Raw genomic sequence first — 23,635 nt, 5'->3', positions numbered from 1 at the left:
CCAATAAAGGAGATTGAAGTTAAATGTATTGAGATAAAGAGAGAGCCACGTGGTGTATGAATATACAACATGCGTGTGCATTAGTGTGTGTGCCGTATTTGTTCAAAACAATGTCATTTTGAATAAAAGGCTTGCTTTACTGTTATTCAATATAAGCCCCTACCTCTCCATTGTGTGTATGTGTTTACATCTTAGTTTCTTGAACAATAGGCCGGCACCTAAAGTAGTTGGTTATATGGCAAGAACAGTAATATGTTTTAATGAGCCGGAGCCCTGGCAGAGGAGACTAAACCCATTTGCATCAAACTTGCTGTGTGCTTTAGGAGGACTCCTCTGCTTTAAAATCAATATGCTTTAGATTTCTCACACACACACACACACACACACACACACACACACACACACACACACACACACACACACACACACACACACACACACACACACACACACACACACACACACACACACACACACACACACACGCTTCTATTGCTTCAGAGGTCATTACATTGACTTCGATTACTTTCCCGGAGCTTTATCCTAATCTCGGCGATAACAACTATGTGCCTAACCCTAATCCTTACTTTAACCTTAACATAACCCTAAACTAAACTTAAAACCAAGTCTTCAACCTAAAATCAATTATTTAAATTGAGGGGAATTGGGAGGTGAGTCTCCACAACATGACTGTGTGTTAACATGTTGAATACCCGAGAATACACATACACAGTCTGAATCTTGTTGCTCTTCTGATGTCTATTTGAGAGTGGTTGACTACAATACAAATACAATAAAAAACAGACGTGAGTACAACAGTAACACAGTCACGTTCTCCTTATGGCTTTCACTTTCTGGAAAGGATGTTGATTCACTCAGCTTGATGATTGTGTGCGCCGTTGCCTCTGCACGGAGCACTTTGCCCACATGGGGGCTGGCCGGCATGTGTATATGTGATTGCTTGATAGAACAAAATGTCCACACACTGGTGTCACACTTACAGTACATTCACACATGTACATGATCACACTCACACATCGGAAGGACAGAGGGAAGGGAAAGGGTATATATCTGCAACTGTGAGAGACATATATTGGATTTTCAACAGTTAACCTCTTATAAACATTGATCGCAGGCTAATCAGTGAAATACTAGACCATGCTGTGTTAGAAACTGAGTTAAATCCAATTGGATTTCTAATGATTGACTGGTTGAACCCTACTTACAAAGATCAAGTCTTTATAAGAAACACTTTCATGTGAGGCAGGTATATTATGCCTTTCGAAATCCAATCAGCAAGTAAATTATCTTTTCAAAGAAGGATGAAAGGACCTCACCGACAGGGACATAAATGTGTGTTTCAGCAGTGAAATTTCTGGAGGCTCTGTCACTCTGAACATGTGCTCCTTAAGAATTGATTTATGGTGGATCAGAAATAGCTCGTACATCCTAAGTGTTTTAGTTGTTGTGAACGGTGTGAAAAGGCGTCTGTCATAGAGAATGGGGAGATATGATATTGTGCAAATATGGAAATAACGCACATTTTCAAACAGTCTTTCTGGTAGGCATTCATAGTGTCGCACTCAGTTGTTAACATGAAAAGCAAATGAAATATTTTTGTCATGAATAGTAGAATGGTTCTTTTCTCACTTTTGTGATCAATCATGACATGAACTCAGTGTGATGTGGGATTTTCAGTTTCGGAAAGTTACAGAAATGGCCTTACACAGCCTCCCATATCTGATAACAGAAAGGTATGTTGGGGGAGGGGGTTTCCGAAACGATTTAACTATCCGAAAAGCTGTTCCGGTAGAGTATACTAGCCTCTTTACACTTGACATACATGGACTGGATATAAAAACAGACGTAAGTAGGTGTGACTCATTGGTTTGCATTGGAGCTGGTTTGAAGTACTGTTGTTTTTGGCGGCCTGTTTTAATTTTAGTCTTAGTCTAGTCTTTGTGTCAAGCTGTCATTTTATTTTTTATTAGTTTTAGTCACGTTCATACTCTTTTTAGTCTAGTCAAGTTTCAGTCGACTAAAAGTCTGAGCAAGTCTTATTTTAGTCAAAATTATCTGTGACTATTTTAGTCTAGTTTTAGTTGACGAAAACTGTTGACATTTTAGTCTAGTTTTAGTCAATGAAAATTGTATTTTAGTCTCTTTTTAGTAATGCAATTCTATTTAACCCAGTCAATATAGTATGAGTACCTAGTAGTATAGACAAAACCAAAATGTTCTTTTAGCCAAACCCATTTCACAATTCAAACAAGGTTGTCTTATTATTATATTATTATTATTATAGACTCAAGAATAACCCCGGCTGGCTGGCCATCGGTCCCGTTCTCTGTGTCAGTTGTCTGTCATTAACGCTAACCTACCGCAGCTGCATCTTCTAAATAATGCCGCGAGTGGGGATTGAAGAAGTGACGTCGAAGTGAGACACAGGAAACAGAAATACTGCAAAATAATAGAAACAATGCGACTAAATGAGACGAAATAACGTTATAACATTTCGTCTCGTCTCGTTTTAGTCAACGAAAATGAAGAGACATTTTAGCAGAGTTTTTATTTTGTAAACCACATTTAGTCTTGTTTTTGTTTGTCAACAATATTGCATTATATATTTAATTATGGTTATCGTCACATGACCAGCATTTACGTTGCGTCTCGTCTCGTTTTCGTCACGTGATAAAGGTTCGTTGACGACGATATTTAGTCATAATTATCGTTGACGAAAGCAACACTAGTTTGAAGTCCAGGGTTACAGCTTATGTTAGGGCACCATCTTTCCCATATGGAGCTAGGACCTTCCAAATAAGGATTGAGGGGTGTTGCCTGGTAACACGCCCTGCTACCTCAGGCTTCACATTTGGGCTACTTAAGCTAAATTGAGTCGGCACAGCAGGTATCATTTCTAAAACGACCACCAGCACACTTATTAGAGGGACTGAATTTTGTGATTGACACCAAATTCACTTGATCTAGTGTCTACTGGTGACATTGTAGTTTAAGTTACTTATACTGGCTTCAGCCTCAAGCCATGCTGCTTATGACCATACACCCCTTCCCCACTCTCTACATGCACTGAGGAACTCACCCTAGTAAAAAACTTGAGATGTAACATAGCCAGAAAACTACTAGGTGGGTTTATAAGCCACCGTCAGCTAACACATTCCCCATATACATTTTAAAAGGTGATAATATTCTTCCATATTAATTTATAGCCATTGCCTTTTACAGCCTTTTTTTTTTACTGCACTGCACAAAATCCTCCACAATCCTTGTAACGTCCATCAGAAACAGCATGTTTTACTGGGTTTGACATTTTCAATTTTTACGCTGCTGGCAGCAGTGGGCTGCAAATGGGACATTATTGCTGTAGGGACTCGTCATAGTGGACATCACTGATGGCTCTCACTGCATATTGTACAGCAGAAGCCGACTTAGGATCCATTAAAGTAATCGCAATGATCTTTCTTACCTCCTCCGCCGAAAACCCAGTCAATTGGCTTTCTCTAAGTGTACGACCTCCTGAGTGACTTCCAACAGTGTGCTTACAAGTCTGTGCTCTACCTCCCGCCTCCCCTGTGGAGTACAGCTCAGACTACACAAGCTGAGTTAGAGCACATGGAAGCGCATTCTCATCCCTCCATTTTCTCTCTCTTTTTTTTTAAAAAGATATTTTTTGGGCATTTTTCTGCCTTTAATAGAGAGTTGATAGTGGAGAAGCAGACAAGCAAGAGAGAGAAGGGTATGACATGCAACAAGAGTCCCAAGCTGGAGTTGAACCAGTGATGTTATGTTGCATGAGCTGTTATCATTTAGCTACCAGGGTGCTCCGTCATTCCCTCCATTTTCAATACACACAGACAAATATTTGGGATATATCCAGCACCCTTTCCTCAATTCAGCAGTGAGCCTTCCTGTCATTCTGCAGAGTGCAGAGTTGGACCGCACTATTGATTCCCCACTATTAAGGCGGGAACACTAGTTAATCAGCCGGTCAGACGGCCAGTCAGCCAGAAAGCCATCAGACAGCCAGTCAGCTGGTTGGTGACAGACAATATGTCAGCCAGATGCTCAATCACTAAGTCATTCACCTCAAAGGGTGTGGTGAGTAATAGCACCGCATGAAGACGAAGGGTGTAGAATACTGGAGCGGCAAGCATGAAGTGCTTGCGCAAATGCAATTCGTGCTGAGATACACCCATTTGAACTTCACAGAAGTGGAGCAGCAACAGTGAGGCACACCCTCTCCCCACCAACTGAGGCGTCACAGATTCCTTCCATTTGCCACGATTAAATTATGAGTGACTAATCTCTATTTTTCTCCATATGCAGATAATAAATAAACAACAAAGCAAAACACAACTGCCCCACAATTGGCATGGTTCGGTATAAAGCATCACGGATCAGTGGGGTATATAAATATGCTGTGTGCTTTGTTTCTAGAATTTACTTAACATTTAGTTACAGCACTTCTTATTGTTGCATTATTCATGGCTATTTGGACACTATTGGCCACGCATGGCTGTGTGTTTTGTCACTTTGTTAAAACAGCAACTGTTAGTAGTGGATGGCACTGAAATGCACCACTGACAAAGCTACACCAACAGGCCAGCAGTATTGGTAAAGATAGACCCAACAGAAAAAGTGAAGATATTGAGCTGCTCACAGTGATGAACTAGAGCATTACCAACCTTTTCTGGATCATAGTTTTCCTGTTCACAAACCTCACACAAAGACAAACAGACAAAGTTGGTGACAAGCCAGTGAACATAGTGGAACTAAAGAGTCAGATTATTTTTTAGTTAGTGGAGACTAAAGCTGAGCTACAATGAGAATTAATATTGGACTAATATTCGTCATTCATATCACTGAATGATAACGTCACACATTGCTGCTGAATGTGTTAATTTCAACAACACATTTGCCATGATAATAATAATATGGTGTTTTCCACTTTGTTCCGCTGCCCCAGAGAGCCAGGCAGCTTGAACATGATATTATTGCTTCAATAGCTGAGTGCACTTCAGCATCCGCATCAGATAAACAGCAGCCATCTCATCACAAATGTTAAACCCAGAGGGCACATACAGCCTCCAATAGCCCCACGTTAACTGTCACCAACAGTCCACCAGTGATATCTGCTCAGTTTAAAGTACACTAAGGTCTGGTTCAAACAAAGTGTCATCCTTGAACGTTATGTTTATTTTGAACAAATAGTGTTTTCTCCATAAATGTGACAGTTGACATTAATCTTTTCACTGATGCCAGCTAATATCATATCATTGTAACTGCAGGCTTGCTGTCAGGAGGACGTTGTTGTGAAATGTCAAAAGCAGCATTTTAATTTGTTGTTTGAATCACCTTGTCTACTTTGAGCTCTGCAAAGAAGAACTGAATTAATGGAGAAAATTCAACCTTAGTTTGGTGTTTCATTGTTTCCACCCACATTGAAAAGCCAGAATCTAGATTTATAGCATACACTCTTTCAGACTGAGCACCACCAACCAATGGATTTGGGATTTCACATGGCAGCCCCAAATCCCCCAAAATACCTTAGCAGTATTTACATATTAATACAATATTTGTTCAATAACCAATACCATCCCAGCTACTATAAATATTTTCCTCCACATGCTTTTTATTGACTTTAAAGATGACATATATTAATACTCTTATGAATTATGTGCTCTTTGAGCTGAGTTCAGCTTCTCTGTGTGAAAAGACAGCAATGCAAAATACCTCTCATAAAAGGTAATTGGCAAACTTCAAGAAATCATGAGGTAGGAAATATAAGATTTATTCTGCAGGGAAAGCACTTCTGAGATATTAAACTTCAAAGATTTGACAAACCAGCTGGAAAACCAGTTATGTATCTACTTAATATTTAAACCTAGAGGGTTCTTTTGATATAACACTGCACAAGCAGAAAGTAATATTTTCCAATCACAAATACATCAATAATTTGATAATACAGTCAGGCGGAACATTCTAATTAAATGTTTCAGAAATGTTATTGACATCTGCCACATCTTTATTTGCAGACTCTGAGGAAAACAGGAGCTGGTGTTCAAAATATTTTAGAAAGTAGTTGCTGATCAGTGAGGTTATTATTTCTGATTATAATGAACTGAACATGATCCAACACTAGTGAAAAACTACACTGAGATGTCCCATAAAAACTGTGATTTAAATAGCACCTAACCTGTGCTAGAAAGGCATAATCATCTAAATGATACATAAGAAAACAGTAAAATACAACAGCAGAGCAGCGCAGGAGTATGTAAGCTACATCAAGTAACCTAGTCCTCATTAGCTGTTTTGTTCAGTGTTGCCTTTCACCTCACAGTTTGGATTTATACTGATCAATACCAAGAATTGCTGTTTCTCTTGATGTTGTAACTTTGATTGCATCTGCTAGCAGCTCATTCTCGCCCAGGTAGCCCGAGAAATCGACCTGCCGCCGGTGATAGGCTTCGGCTTTGCTCTTGTGTCTGCGGCGAACCTAATGAACGGTGGCGATGTGCTGAGCATTTGCGAAATGAAACTTTTTTATTGAGCTACCTTTAATTTAAGTGGCATCCATAAAGGCACATAAAAGTAGTCCAGCAAAGTAAACATCTGATGTGAGAAAATCCACTTTTATCACAAAACACTACTTGCTATACTAGAAAATACCACCTGCTGTCGGGCAAATTTTTTGTGAGGCAATTTCTTCCTTTCGCTCTCTTCCCTTCCACCACTCTTCCTCGTTCTCTGTCTATTGATGGCTGGTCCCTCAGGGTCACACTCAGTTCAATATTGTAAAAGATCTACTTATCAATAATTCACGTATACTGACTGCCCGCTTCACATGAAATGCTGCCTCCCTCTGCCTCTCTCCCATCACTCACCTCTTCTTTACCTTATTCTCCTTCTCTGTTGTTCTCTCCATCTAATCTCTCACCTGCTGTTTTCTTTTTAGCTCTCACATCTTGTATCTTTCTGTTTTCTTCTGCCTGTCTCTCTACACCTTTCTTCTTTGTATATTTTCACCCTATGTGTGTCTCTTTTCTGTCTCCTTACATTTCACTTTTCTCTATTTGTCTTTTTTGAAGTAGGGAGAACCTCTGACTTCAAAAATCATAAAGCCTTGTGCCAGCTCCTCGACTTACACTCATCATGGTCTGCCTACACCGACATCCTCAATGCTAAAGACTGGAAATGAAAACCAAAAAATACAAACACACACATCCGTGTAAGAAATCTTCAAGTGCAATATTTTTTCCTGCTTTTGAATGGAATCTGATCCTGTCTTTATTGATCCATGTGACTTGTTTCATTGGCTGATTAATTAGTGCAACTATTAGTATTAGTGTCAACATTTTTATTAGTGCTTTACAAAACTGAAATGAAAGTTGGGTGTGGGGTTTGCAGGGATGCCTGTCGCTGATTGGTCAAATAGGCCCTTAGACTTTACATTGGTGATGACGTCATGGAGGTTTAAATCGGTCTTCTTGGCTCAAGGAGAGTTTTACAACTATGTCACCTCCATGGATCAAAACCTTCATAATAGAGAGAGTCATAATTGATATGTGCAGTTCAAGGTGTCCTGTCAACAGTTTTATAGAGTCTCTTTTACAATGGTTGTCTACGGTGAAAATTATTTTTGGGCTGAAGGGGGATTTTTTGTTGCAATACCTTCAGTGGCCACTTGGAAAATTGTCTGCAAAGCTGAGCAGCGGCACAGTATCACACTCTTAAAATACATGCTCAATACATGGTTTTAAAAATGAGTGAAAAATGAGAGAAAAAGAGAGCGATAACACGAGCCAGCGAGTGTTTGCTAAAAAGCACAGATCTTTTTTTTTTGGTAAAATCTGTCTCACTCTGAGACATTGATGGAAATTATTCCCTGATTTTCAAAAATGTATGATGCTATTACTACACATTGCTTTTTTAACTATATTTGGTGACATCTATACACAAAGTAGCTTTTAGACGTGCACATTTTAATGATATTGTTCTAAAAGGTTTATATTATACCAATTTAATTCTGACAAGGACTAGAATGTTGTTTTTATCACTTATTAAAAGCAGGTTACAAATATGTCATAAGATCACAGCACAGATACTTATTTAGAGTATCACTGATTATTATTTTAATGCATCATTAGTGAAAGAGAAGAAACAGTGTAGCGCGAGCCAGAGGTCAGTACTTTGCTTCTACTTGGTATGCACATTATAACAACTTGGCCGAAAGCATGTTCTTTCCACTTTAACTTTAACAAGTCTGACCCGAGAAATGTGATCAAAATGTTGAACTTACACTCGACAGTTTAAAAACCAGTGTAAGTCAAACTTCTCTGTTTTACTTGACCAAGCAAAATAGCTCCTTGCCAAATGGTCACCACTCACCCTACCTCTCATTGAGTGGGTACATTTTGTCAAAATAATGCTGCTGCCAAAGTTACTTTATTTTTTGAGTTTAAATCTAGAGTGGTAAATAATAATAATAAACTTTATTCATGCTGTTTAGTTCAGGCCTCCAAGAAGTTTGAGCCAGAGGATCTAAGATATGCAAGCACATATGTCTTAACCTTGTCAGATAGATGACCAAAGCCATTCAGTGATATAAAAACCAATACAATCATTTTAAAATGAATTTTGTGACTGTCAGGTAATCAATATAAAGACTTTAAAACTGGAGTGACAGGGGCTCTCTGTCTGGTTTTTGTCAGAACACTTGCTTGCTGTGTTCTGTACAAGCTGTAGCTGTCCTATCGCTTTCTTAGACACACCAAGCAGGAGAGCATTACTATAGTCCAGCCTATTGGAGATAAAAGCATGTATTAACTATTCTGTGTCTGCCTGGGAGAGAAACAGTCTAACTCTGGAAATATTTCTAAATTACAGAAGGACAAAATTGAGGTGAGAGTCAATCTTAACACTAAGGTTTTTGACCTGTTCCCTGGTGTTTAGTGTGATTAATTTTAGGCAGTCAGACAGTTTTTCTCTCTCAGATATCGCTCCAGTAACTAGGATCTCAGTTTTGTCTTGATTCAGTTGTAATAAGTTCTGAGTCGTTCACTGACTTATGTCAGCAATGCATGTAATCAAGTGATTAATAAAGCTGTAATCTTTTGACCTTTCAGAGATATAAATCTAAACCGTCACTTAAACCAGTAAGGGGCATGTCTTTACCTAACTTCCTATTCTACTACTGGGCTGTAGATATCTGTTTTATGTTTTACTACGTGTATTTTCATCTAGAACCTTTGTGTCCAGCCTGGGTCTCTATGGAGGCTAGTGTGTGCAGTCCAGTGTCATTGCATACCATTGTGAGTGCAGCACTTACCCTCAAACATCCCAAATGTGTGCATCATGCACATTCACAATTCAAAGTAGTACATTGTACTCATATTTCCCAAACAAAACTCACTAGAATTACCCCAGAGCTGGATCCTATCTTTGATAGACGTAAACATGCCCCTACCTCACTCTAACAGGAAAAATGTAACTTTGACAGGATGTATTGTTCCATGTTGACATTCAATAAATAAACCTTGGAAAGAAAAGAAAGTGTTGAACTTAATGTATTTCATTTCACTTTGCTCCATCTATCCTGAATCTTTCATGCTTTCAACATTTCATCTGCTCTTTTAGAGAAAGCTGGTAGTTCAACCTCAGGCCTTATTTGACTTCTCCCCCAAACTTTTTTATGAAGAAAATTGAGTTCTCTGTTCAAAACCCCTATGGGTATATGCCTAATGGGTTTCATCTCTTTGACTTCTGACATAAGTTGGAAGAAAGAATTTTGATTCTGGCCGGTACTAATTAGAAGAAAAATGTGCTGCCAGTGTGCCCAGTAGCTAAAGATACTGGAGAGCTGAGGGATGGTGAGGTATTGGTCTCTGAGGACAGTCGACGATGGGCGAGAGAAAAAGGGGAAGGGTCTAAATCACATTTATAATTTATTCAGTCTGAAGTCTGTGACAAAAAAAGCACACACACACACACGCACACGCACGCGCGCGCACACGCACACACACACACACACACACACACACACACACACACACACACACACACACACACACACACACACACACACACACACACACACACACACACACACCATCCCTTTTGGAGACATTACATAGACTTACATTCATTTCCTGGAGACTAACCCTAACCATCACCATAATTGCCTAACCCTAACCCTCACCCTAACCTTAACTTAATTCTAACGCACTGACCTAAAATCTGCTTTTTCCTAACAAGGGACAAGGTCTTTGTCCCCTACTGGACCAACCATCCCTAATTAACTGGCCCTAAGTCTGGAATTTGTCCCCAAAAGTACCTTATGACAGAGAATACACACACAGAAGTGAAAAAACTGCACACACACAGAGCAGAGATGCCTTGGGCATGAATACAGTAGTGTGTCTCCTTCATACTAATTATCCAGCTCCCTCTACTTATCTGTCACATTTTAAGACAACATTAAAAGTGTGAAGATTAAAAATAAGACAGGGTTGTTAAAAGTCAGAAACTGTGGATGTGTGAAAGCTCATTATCCAACTGAAGTAGATATCACATTAAACAGTGGAAGAATGATCCATGCTCTAAAAACGAGATGAGGTGCCTCTTAAGTGTCTGAAACAAAATGGAGGGGAAAACGTGTGAAACCTACTCAGTTCTAAAAAAAAGAAGGAAAAAAAAAAACTAAAACCATGAAGCTTTGGTCCAGCAGACAGGAAACAGCAGGAAGTTAAAGCCACATACAGAATACCAATTAGCAAACCACTGAGATTGTCTAAACGGAGAATGTGAAATAGCCAACACCTGTGCACTGCTGGAGTTTGTTGTCTTTCTTGTTCATTGAACTTTCTGGCTGTGATCGTGCAAATGCCTTCCTTTGTTTGTCTGTTCTCTTTTTTTTACCTGGCTGAATGTCCAAGTGAGCTTCATGTGCTTGGTAGCTGCGTAGCTGCACTCCAGCAGTCTTGGTCTGCTGTTCACGTCCACCAGACACTTGTTGTCGTCGTCATCAATCGTCGGACTCAGCACTCCCAAGTGAAGCTGTTGGGAGCTGGTGTAGTACACGTTCTGCTGGGAAACAGAAAGAGGAGGTGAGGAGTTGGGATATTTCATTCACATTCACATTTGATGATGACATAGCCTTCAATCTGTTGGCTCTTGTCCTTTTGTATGTACAGTGTACAATTCACAACATCAAGGTAACTTTTAAATGAGGAACTGCTAAATGCAAGCATAACACAACCACATAACTTTTAGATGTGTCAGACTGAATGTATTACCATGGTTACCAAATGATCTTGCATGATACAGTATTTAATTAACCCAGCTTGTATCTATTAATTATGAAATTGCCTGAATACACACTAAAGAAGGGTGTCTTGCCCAAAACTTCTGTGTAGCAAAATTAAAAAGTCAAATTGGAGCGCTGTCCAAGAGAGAAGAAAAGGCCATGGTCAAGGGATCTTCCTGGAGAATTCAACGTAAGCAACATTTCCAGTCGAGAATTAAGTTATCTCAGTTGTTTCCTCTAGGAAGGTAGATTCCTTCACCACGAGAGAGAAATGATTTGATTTATTTCAGAGGGACTGTCTATATGAAAGACACTGTCAGGAACTCTGTGTTATCACAGCATGAGTCAGTCACAACCTGTCTCCTCTGGTAAAAAGGTTTTCAAAACTCAAAGTGCATTTACACCACAGGTTAATAATCCATCAGTGGCAACCTTTTGTCAGCTAGTGGAAAGAGCCCCCTAACCTCTTAGAGTCAGAGAGAAAAGCTTTAGCTGAATAACTTCGGCACAGGCCATGCAGATAAAGGTGGAACCATAGTGGTCCAGGATAAAACTTCACAAATTAAAGAAACTGAAGAAATTGAGATGTGCACATTCCTCTATACCCAGACCCTACTTTAAAGTTTGGTTATGAAATCAGGATTAACTTGAAACGGGCCTTATGAGAATGGACAAATCAGTGAGGAAGAATATAAATAAATGATTCAAAACAACCCTATGCGACCTGTCATATACACACTTTCTGAAATCCATGAGGACTTGTTACATGCCCCCATGCCAACCAATCGTTTCTTAAAAAGGATCTTTCACAGAGCCACTCTCAGTGTGTCGACTCATATATCAAAGACTTGGTATATGCATTGCCCTCATATCTCAAAGACACTCCAGACTTTTTGAATAAGTGGAAAGAGTGTCATGTGGATTCTAATGACCTTCTATGTACTATGGATGTCTCTAGCTTGTACCAGTGTTTCCCCTGGGATTTCTTTAAGCAGCAGTGCTTTGAAGTTATTTGACTATTTTCAGATGACTTTGGGCCATCATTATTATAATATTTGGACAAAAAAAACCCCCAGCACAGGTTATAGTTTTTCACTGGACACTCATACATTAGTAAACAAATATGCTCACTGATGAAGTAAACAATATGTCCTGACATCCTAATTCAGAACAGGGTTAGAATGGATTCATATTTAAATATGAATTAATATTCTTTCAAGAACAACAACAGGAATGTTTACAACAGCAAAGTCACTCAACTGGCATACTAGCCATCTAAGAAAAGTTAAGCTACATACATCATTTGCTATTGGTTGTGTAAGACATACTGGATGGATGGGACACTGTGGGCAAAGCAGTTGAAAATATTGCTTTTCTACATGTGTATGCCTTTTGTACTTATTGGCTCTTACAATAACAAGTGCTAAAATTCCCATCTAACTTCTATTATGTTGGGAAAACAAGAATTAAAAAGTAGGGTATGTGAAGAAAAGTGCTCTATTTGTTAATTGTGATGATACATTATCAGTGACTAGACATTTTAACTATAGTACTTGGGCATTTAGTCAGTGAAGAATCCTTCTCCAAAAGGAGGCGTATTGAGTACACTTCCTTGGTATTCTCATTTCTGGTGTGATGAAAGAGGAGTGTTTTGTGTGTTTTAGTAATCTACATCATGATACTCCTGCCTGGAATGGTTGTGTCTCCCCTTGCTGGGATGTACTAGTTGTACCAGTGGGGGGGGGTCATCTATAATTAACCCCACTTGTGTCTATTGATTGTGAGATTGCCAGAATACACGCTGAAGAAGGGCGTCTTGCCCGAAATGTCCGTGTGGCTATATTAAAAAGTCAAATTAGAGTGCTGTCCAAGTCTGTTTTTTATGATTAACTGCACTGAGGATCCAGCATCCAGCCTTCAAGGTCTAATCGTGAGTTCATCTCCTTGTATCTTATTTTTCTATGATAAAGTATCTGTCATTTAGATTGGTTTTATGATGGCGGTTCACAACCAGCAAATGATAGTATTGCTGTTCATCGTATGAATTTTATATATGAATACACAAACATACAGTAGCTGTGATCATGAAACCTTGTAGTTGGTCTATTTTGCTTTGACACAACAAAACCGATAAACAGCTTTCACACCAGCTCAAACAAACCAAACCAAATTGAAAAGTTCACCATACGAATTCAGTTGGAACCAAACCGAATGGGTTTGGTGTAAAAGCCCATCCAAAGTACCTCAAACCACTAATCCACTTTATGCAGTTCATAATGAGTTTTTTGCTTGTTGTTGTTGTTGGTTTTTACATTTTCCAATAATAGCAATACTAATGTATGATAAAAATGATAATATATTGATACGATTGGTAACATTGATGACACAGTGACACAGATGGACCTTTCTGTGCATTTTATCATTGCTTTTAGTTTGGAAGATTGTCATCATATCCCACTTCCTTTTTATTTTCTACATCTTGTTTTATCTTTTCATTTAGAATCTGCATGTATTTTTCTTATTGTTTATGCATCTTTGATATATTCACACTGTGTGTTTTACAGAAATATCCCAAAAAGGGTTCTCTCTTCACTGAGACAACGGATTCTTTTATATATTTTATAATAATGCAACTTTGCAAATATCAAGATGAAACCTGTAGTGATGGTGGTTTCTGTCATTAGGAGCTGAGAGTCCTGAAAATAGGCTATTTTTTAGTTGTTTCTTTTTTTATCTCACCTGCAAAAGTTGCTAAGTCAACATTCACTTTTAACGTTGGGAAAAATAAACAGCCCACCTGTAACTGATCTAATTAAATTGAAAAACAAAACATCAATGGTGAGAGATGAACAAGGGAAAAGAGAGGTCAGGTAAAGAAGCGTACGTTCTGGCTAAATACTAGCTGAGCAGATTTTACATACCTGAAAAAGCCAAAAAAAAAAGAAAACACAAAGACATGGTAATGAATGCAAATGTTGGCCCAGTTTTGAAGCCTACACAAATGCCTGGTGAGGTAAATCAAACACAGCTTAAGTAGTTAAAGAATTTCAAACCATAAACTCAAGACATGCATTTCCCAGAGTCTGACAGAACGGAGAGAGACGAGACAAAGAATCACAGAAAGCTTGACATAAGTGTAGCAAATGAGAAGGATCAAGTTCGACATGAAATCCAAACAGGCAGAAAAAGTTGAGATCAAGGAGTACTGGAGGAGAAGGCAAAGAAACGGCATTGCTTAGAACAAACGGAAACACTGGCTTGGTCCTCTGATGTGTGAGTGTGTGTGTGTGTGTGTGTGTGTGTGTGTGTGTGTGTGTGCAAGCTCTGAGGAGGTAATTGATTAGAATGATGACCGTCTTACAGGAACAGGACATTTCTAGATAGAGGCCATTATCACACAGAGAACCAGCCACAGAGCTTTTAAGCCTCTGTTTAAAAACACCCAGAGACAGACAACAGAGCAGGAGGTGTGTACATGCACGCGCCTACGAGTATGAGCGCGTTGAGTGTGTGTGATACTTCATAGTGAGGATTTGTTTGTTTGTTTGTGTGCTAATAAGAGCGGTTAAACTTGCATCTGTCAATAGATTGACGCTTGACTCCCAACAGAGGGCTTAACACTATCTCTCCTGTCACGGCTTCTTAAAAACCTCTAATAGAAGGATTAGCACGGTTCTGTGTTAGACAGATAGCAATCTCTCCTGACAGATTTAACAAGCGTGGACAGAAGAAAGCCAGTAAAGCTAGGCCGATTTTCTGGTGTTTAATGCGCACGCTTAGCAGATGACATTTCGATCTCAACAAAATCTTCGTGAAGTAAAAAAAACAAACAAACAAAAAAACCCATAACTTGCTATTTGGTGATGTAATCTGTCATTTCAAGTGCTGTGTGACATTTTTGATATAAAAACTGTCAGCACCAGGCGCATACCATATGAATTATTCTGCATGTTGAGAGGCGTCTTCTAACAGGAAGGGGACCATAGTTGGACTGTCGGCAGCAGCTTTCATGTGAAACAAGACTCAAAGTTCAGAACCCCCTGAGGCTGCAGTATTCGCTATAATAATTATGATATCTTCAAAGATTTGTCTCAGTGGGAGAATGAATGAAAGGAAAATGTCATTGCATTCTGCTCATTAGATTTTGATGTGTTTTTTTTTTTTTTGTTGGCACAATTGGAAAATTTGGCCTGAAAGCAGTGTTGGGTAAAATGTCAGGGCTTCACTGAGAACTGGCAGTAAGTGATCGGTTTTGAAGCACATTACATGTCAATCTGACCTGTCGCTGTTATGATATCTTACATGAGGTAAAGTGTTAAAAGGATGGACAGACTGACTAAAGATAATTGATAATATGTGGGAAGGGATGTTGTGGGGTCCATATGTACATCATTCCAGCAAGGTGATTAGTGGCACAAGTGAAAGTAAGCAAAAAACAGGATTTTTCAGGGGGTGTTAAAGGACAGATTCGCAATTTTTTCAAGTGTGTCTTAATACAACAGTCAGGTGTCCATATGAACCTGTTCATACTGGCTATCGAAACATCCCGTTTAAATGTGCTTTCAAACTAAGTGATAGTGGGAAAAAACCACAGGGTGAGGGCACAAGCAAAATATCTGGTTATATCTCGCTTATATGTTAAACTGTAGCTTTCCAGAACCGGGCTGCCAAGTATCCTGCATCGGTAAGGGAGTCCGGACTTGGGAGTAGGACACGCTCCCTTTGGAGTTTTATTTAAGAGGGACTGTGCGCGAAAGAGCTTCTAAACTGAGCTCCACTTATCCGACAGATCTGGATGGTTCCTTGTCAGACGAACTTATACAGTTCAAGCACTTTGTGCAGAATGAGACTTCACCTGTACAGCTGCTGCAAGCTCTTGAGAGACATGGACTTAAGACAACATTTGTGAATGTTTATGTTGCACTAAGACTGTTTAACCCTTGCCCGTCTTGTTGAATTCTGATACGACAGGTTGTTTTCTGTTTTAAAACAAGTTAAAATGAGCTTAGGACCAAAATGTTTATTTGAGCAGATGATACTGCATTTTACTGATTTTTTCCTTGTGGTGACCCCATGAAAATGCTGTAAATTGTTTATTGTTGTCTAGAGAAAACTGGCAGATTTCAAAATGTTTATATTGCACTATAACTTGATTGTCCTGTTGAATTCTGAGGTTCATTCTGATGATTTCTGTTTAATATGAGTTTAGGACCAAAGTGTTACTTGATTCTAGCAGATTATGGATTTTTGTTTGTGTCTTGTCTGTGGACTTCCTCTGTGATGGCTCTATCAATTCAATACATTTGTGTTGGGAATAAGTGTTGTTAAATAAATATTGGATGATTAGAAAGTGGTTGCTTATTTTTTTTTTGTGAAAATGGAGGACACTTCCCTCCCTCTCTATGTAGTGGGTCAATTTTGCCAGATTATACTGATGCTGATGTGTTTTGTTTTCATAACATCATATGTGAGTGAGTGGCCATGACAAGAGGACATAGTGGATGCATTTGTAGTTCTATGAGCATTTGCACATCTGTACATCAAAATGCACTTGATGACAGTTAGATATTGAAGTATTGAGTATATTTACTGTATATTATTGTAATTTATTCTGTATTTTGCCAGATTATGTTGATCCTGGGGTCGTGATGATGGGGCCATAAATATTGTTGCCCAGGGTACAGCGAAGTGTTAATCTGGCCCTGCTGTCCTGGCCCATAATGGCAGTCTGTGTTTTTATGGAAGTGTCCCACTCTCCAATCGCAAACCGCACCCCCTTGCATTACTATGCTATTATATTATCTTTATATCAGTGGTATAAAATTATCTTCAAATGACAATAATATCGTTTATCGTGATTATTTCTGAAACAATATATGGTCCAACAAAAGTAGATATGGTGGCAGGTCTAGTCTTTAACTTGATATACTATAATTGTTTGTGGTCTCAACAAGTACCTCAAATAAAACAGCTACAATTTTTCAAGATATGAGGATTCATAACAAGAGAGACAATTTAACATACAGCGCTGTCCCCACTGGCCTTTTGTGATTCATAGCCTTTGTGAGAATCATCATTAAATTACAGCTGACATTTAAAATATGACAATTATTATTTATAAAATGATCATTGCAAAGAAATATGAACAGTTCTGTCTTTCCCTAATTGGTCTTTCAAAGATAATGACACAGTTAACCCCAGATGATGCTGAGCTATAATACACTCAGATTTGTTTGCTACCTGGACGCATTGTGAAAGTGACTATATGTTGTAACTGAGGCTGCTGGTGAGCTTATTACTGGCAGCAGGGGATGTCGTTAGACAGGCTAATCACTGGTGTTTCCCTCAGCCATCTGCTCTGGTGGCGGGAAGACAACACAAACACACACAAGCAACACACAACAGCTGCAAAGTTTTCTCAGTACATAATGAAGAGGTTCTTTCAGACGAGTGGAGCAGGGAAGAGGTAGAGGAGGAGAGTTTAAGAGGGAAAGCAAACAATGAGGTTACCTACAGAAAAGCTGTTATTTATAGATCATGTAATGAACTGACAAAAAAAATGTTTTCCTTTTTCTAATACACTTCAGCACACACACACGCACACGCGCACGCACACACACACGCACACGCACACACACACACGCACACGCACACGCACACACACACACACACAGAGGGAGAGAGCTCATTACAGTATCTAACACTGATCAGATTGCTCCCAGTTTTAATAGGCTTACAGACACAGTCATTTTCAAAATGGATTACTTTAGCGAAACAACAACCATTACAATATCCCCATTTTATATCCATCGCCTTTTAATGACACGCAAAATTAACCAGCGGGTTCCTCTATCTTCTCCTGCTTTTGACGCCTCTTACATTTCTTTTTTGTTTTTCCCGTGAAAGTAGAAGCTTGTTGGAAATTCACGCCTCGCAAGAATTTCTATAAAAAAAGATGTTTGATCCCACTGGGAGGTTGTGAATGCATTTTCTTTCTCACTGATGAATAGATACCGGCAACACACTCTCAGAAATCGATTTTCTTTGTAGAGGTTAAGGTTTTAGAAGGTACAGTAATTGGGTTTCTTTGATAAACACACATACATAAACACACATACTATTTGCCAACAGTTTTTAAATCTGGTAATTGGGTTGAGTTTTTTTTTGTATCAAACCAACTCCCCTTTGAAATACTAATATTATTTTCATATATATCATTAATACAATGCCATCTTTCCCCAAACTAATGAATCTATGTCCTCTAAAGTCTCTCAGGGGATTATGCTTACATCAGCCTCTGTCTCTAACAGGCAGTCTTAGCTCAGGTCTTTTTCAGGCCCTCCACCCGATGAGCCCACTCTGTCCTGATTGGCCAGCTTTTGGGAAGTCTGTTGTATCAGAGTCATGTAAAGTTACTGCTGATGCAAACCTAACTTTTCCTGCTTTATTGCTTTAAATTAAAAGCTTTTAAATGATTAACAATGGGAAACTTTTATGGTAAAGAAATAACACTGAACAACATTAAAAGTGTTCCTAATTGTATTAGCTGAGCTTTGTTAGCTGAGCCTAGACAAGATATGGAGATATTTGGAGCTCTTTGTTGGAGCAAAGGTCGGTGCTTTTTGCTCAAAGGGATTATTTCTACATTCATTTACCTCATTATTTGACACTTTGCCCACATTTAATATGAACATCCGACATTGTAACATTATATACGACTGGAAATAAGGGAAAGCATAATAGGCCCACTTTAATGTAAGAAAAAGTCACTGTTAAAAAACAAGCCTTTTCTCTTTCCCAAGTTGCAAGGCTGTGTTTCAAAGTTTAATCTTTGATTAAACTTCAGGTACTTGGTGCTGTTACTCTTTATCAAGCCCTGGCTGTATTTTCCAGCCTCTAACAAACATCAAAATCTGCTACATTTCCTGCAGCTTGTTCATTTTTGCTTGAACTTACTCACTTAAATTCAATATCCTGATAACTTTTGCTGTGTAGACACCCACACATCCTAACCCCTCAACCCACCAACAGACTAATACCAATACACACACACACACGCACGCACGCACGCACGCACGCGCACGCACGCACGCACGCACGCACACACGCACACACACACACACACACACACACGACTGTGCTGAGTAAATACCCTCAAAGGTTTAATTTTCAGACTTTTTTGATCCAGCCACAAACCAATCTTCATAGCAAAGCTAAACCCAATCTCGGAGCCCACTGGCTATTTGTCTGACAACGATTAGCTTCTGGGGCAACATCCATTAAGACTTCCTTTTCCATGTGCTGGTCATTGTTTATAGTGCGATTAGCAATTTTAGAAAGTCCAGACGACATTTCAGCTAATCCCTAAAACAGATGTATGCATAAGAATGCAGATAAATACACATACTGTTGACCTGCATGTAACCAAAACTCGCTCAAACGGGATTGGTTAATTCTACTTGGACTACAAACAGACTACAAACAGCAGCCAGAAGGCTTCTGGTACCCTTGACCTGTTGCCAACAGATACATTTATATGCAGGTATCTGTTTATAGAGATTAGGCCATGTCTATATTGAGACACACATCAGATTTGTATTACCTGCTTAATTTCCACAGCAATTTCTCACTATTTTGTCAAATAAATGTTGTCATCAAAACATCCTGCAGGGCTGAAATTAGCCTCTGATTCAACAGCCACACTGGTTTTAGAAAATGGTTTCCCGTGGTTTCTTCCAGTGGGAGATGTATGCACAGCCAGAATGCACATTGGTCATGATAACAGAAAAAACAACTTGCCGGAAAACTATAGACATTTTTTTTAGAGGTGCATGTTGAGAGACAACTGACGGCTGTAGCTAGCTGACAAGATGCATTTGATTCCAATGAGAAATGGCTGCCAGTAGCACTAAAAATGCTGACACAAACCAGTAAGTTAGCTCTGGTGGTGAAAAACTGAAGGCCAACTTCGGGGCAAGTGGGTCAGAAATCTACTTGCCCAAAGTCAATTTTTGTACTTGCCCCTATACAAACTGAAGCAACAATCATTGTTGATGGGTATGACCCACCCTGTAAAACCAAAACATAGAGCTTAAAGATGCTAAAAGGTTCTGTAGAGCTGAAGGGAACTGTAGAGTCGGATCATACTTCTTTGTGGTTTCATCACTGCAAACCTCCCCTTTCACATGACACATGGTCATTTGATCCATTGCTCTTATGAAAACATTGATTAGTGCAGCTTTAAATAAAGAATCAATACTTCTTCCTCCCACGAGTGCATGCTTGAAAAACATTTACTTTATTGCAACAACTATTTTTTGATATTCTATGTAGGAGTCATGAGTCTTTAAATCCATACTGTATGAGCACTGCCAAAACTTCTAAAGTCCTCAGTCTCTTACACTTAAAGTGACACATTTGGACAATTTCTGGCTCCTAAATGGGAGATCAGAGTCTGCAAAAAAATTGCTTTCATCAGGACCTTCAGGTGAACATTTTTTTCACTTGACGGGTAAAATGGATGTGACATGAACGCACCATGAGGTCGACAGCTGTGGTCATTTACCGGCATATATAAAATAGTGCTTAGTTGAACGCCTGCCAATGAATTCCTTCCTCCCTGTGATATCTTTCTCAATCTCAGTTTGTTAAAGTGTCTTTCTCTCTTTCTGCCCGTCTTGCATCTCTACTCCCAGGCTTCCCTCCCCTCGTCCGTGTCGAGTGGCCGCCAAGGAAATTGAGGAACGTTATGCATCGTTGACATTCAACAGTTCATCAGGTATTCAAAGCCATATCCATCCATCCCGTCGGACACACAGGCACACACAGAAATGGAGCGATTCTGTTCAGAAAGAGGAGGACTCAGAGGTAATCTGAAGGATTGGATGAATCAGAATAAAAGGATTATACAGGGAATAAGATGGACTGGTGGGAATACCAGAATTACAAAAGATACTCCACATGAATAAAGAATAAAGAGTGAAAAGTGATAAAGGCATGACAGAGGACCAGAGGAATATCTGAGTCTTTGATGTTGATTATGAAACAGTTCCTGCTGCTTTTTGCTTTGCATCCTCAGGCTGATCTTTCAGAACTTTTACACATGGCGTCTTTGGCGGTTGCCAATGAGCCCAAGATCAATATACACTGGATTTGATAGTGAAAATGAGGTTGGTGTTGTTTTACCATGTGTCAGTTTGATCAGGATTAGTCACCAATGTCTAAAATGTCTTATGGGGAATGCTCAGAGTAGCCATTTATGTGTACATGTGAGAATATCCATTAACTGCAAAAGTTTATGGATCTATCTATTATGTACTAACATTGTCTAATCCCTCGATGATTACAGCAGCAGGTACAGGACAGATAATAACTTCAATTTCCTTTTATGTACAGCGTAATGTATGATTCTAAAAGCCCAAATATCTCCAGTGTATGAAGTGATTAGTTCCCCTTGCTGATCCTGTACTGTGTAATGATATTCTGCTGCTATCTTGACTTATCCTAGTAAAGCCCAGAAATATCACTGTTATCTGGAGACGTGTTACAGTGCAGTGGGTAAATTATGGCCTGCTAGAAGTCTTTTTTCTTTTTGGTTCGCTTGTATCCTCCACAAATACAAGCGAACAAATTATCCGTTCATTTGTTCTGCCTTTAATACCACCGAATAACTCCATTGCCAGATAAATCTTGCTCTGCTTCCATTAACTGGAGAAGCACATGCTCAGCTTTGAACATAGTTGTGTTAGAGTAACATCAAAACAACTTTTCACAAATTAGAATCATACAGGCCAAATTAATAATACTGCATCATTCTGTGTCCCTGAGGAAGGAAGTAAAATTGGCCCACAGGCTTCAATTTGGGCAGTTCTGGCTGGTACTGAGGGCAATCTGCTCTGCCACAGGCTGAATACATTTACCTGCTATCTGTCTTCCCCATCCCCAGTGTCTCTGAGCCAAGTCCATGTTGTAAATGTGAAAACTTTTCACAGAGTGCCTCTCAAGCCAAAATCACACAGAATTAAGCTTTTTATTTTGAAGTAAAAAAGCTCAAGACCATTTCCCCATCTTTATTTCTTGTTTTGAAATAAATAAAGACAGTAAGGGAGATGAAAATGTACCATTACAACTCAATTTCTGTACCAGCACCTGCTGATTATGATGTCTCCAGGAGAGTGAAGATGCGAAAGGGAAAAGATAGGAGAGACAGAGAAACGCCAGCACAGCTGTTTCAGCAGCTGATGCTGTATTGCTGAGTATGACCCAGATAAAAAAAATGATGTTTCAGACGTCAAGGCGCTGGTCAAAGCTATTAACTTTACTGACAAAAGCTTGGAGTGGCCCGAGATGTAGTTGAGTCTGGTTGTGATTATGCTGACCTCTTTATGGTAGCCATGATATAATGACAGTAAAATATTAATTTTTAATTTGTTAATCTGAAGTGGTGAAAAGTGGAAACATACAGTCACACTCCCTTGGTGTTTGAATTGTTTTCAATGCCTCCATTAAAGAGGGCAACAGGTGCAGCCTTTACTGCCCTTTAGAATTAAATGGCTTTAAATCTGCAGTGGGCTGATAGAGTTGTTGATTGGCCTGGGTGACTCAAGGATTAGTTTGCAGATATTTCAGCTGCAAAGGCCAAACACTTTCACTCTACAAGCTAAACAGCACATGCCAAAGTGGTGTTATTACTGCATAGTGATGGATTAACTTTTTGCTAACGTTCTCCCTCTAATTAGCCAGCTTAGTCATTATGGAAATGTGACTGTTTCATTTATGTAAATTAGCAGCCCCCATAACTCGATTTTGCTGATGCCCCTATATGCATAAAGACACCACAATTTATAATCTGCTTTTACTACCTAACTACAAACAGTCCAATTCCCTATATACTTGGGAATGTTTTAAGCTGCACTAATATTTTCATATTAACAAGTAAAAACATTATGTGTAATGTGAAAGAGGTCATTCATAGGGACAAACCCACAGAGAATTACCACTCACCCCCTCAGCTCTACAATACGTTTTATCTCATTATTTTGGCTTCTGGACGGCAACTCTGCTCTTATCAAAATCATTTCCAGCAGCAGGACGCTGTTTTTTAGCCAATTGCTCTTAAAATAAATCCACTGTACATTATACCTGGCTAGCACCAAAAAAGCAGACAGACAAAGTTAGAGACTAGTTGGTGAACAGAGTGATGAATGTTGCAAGTTTAAGAGCTTGGTATTTCCCTCAGGAGATGATGGAGACCAAAACAGAGCTAAAAGGAGAAGTGAATTTTGAATTAAATAAAACAGGTGGATACACACA

General features: G+C 39.1%; 1 protein-coding gene across 1 annotated transcript in view; it reads right to left on the bottom strand.

Annotated features, from left to right (window-relative positions):
• The window catches only part of LOC133982056 (polypeptide N-acetylgalactosaminyltransferase 18-like), a 162,644-nt gene that overhangs the window by 3,508 nt on the left and 135,501 nt on the right, over nt 1–23,635 (bottom strand). The window contains exon 10 of the mRNA XM_062420957.1: nt 10,936–11,103. Within this exon, the coding sequence (XP_062276941.1) occupies nt 10,936–11,103 (168 nt within the window). The remainder of the gene's footprint in view (nt 1–10,935; nt 11,104–23,635) is intronic.

This window comes from Scomber scombrus, chromosome 6 (genome assembly GCF_963691925.1).
Source record: "Scomber scombrus chromosome 6, fScoSco1.1, whole genome shotgun sequence".
Lineage (NCBI taxonomy): Eukaryota > Metazoa > Chordata > Actinopteri > Scombriformes > Scombridae > Scomber > Scomber scombrus.
The sequence above is the reverse complement of the archived record's forward strand: the minus strand, read 5'-3'. Positions and strand labels throughout refer to the sequence as shown.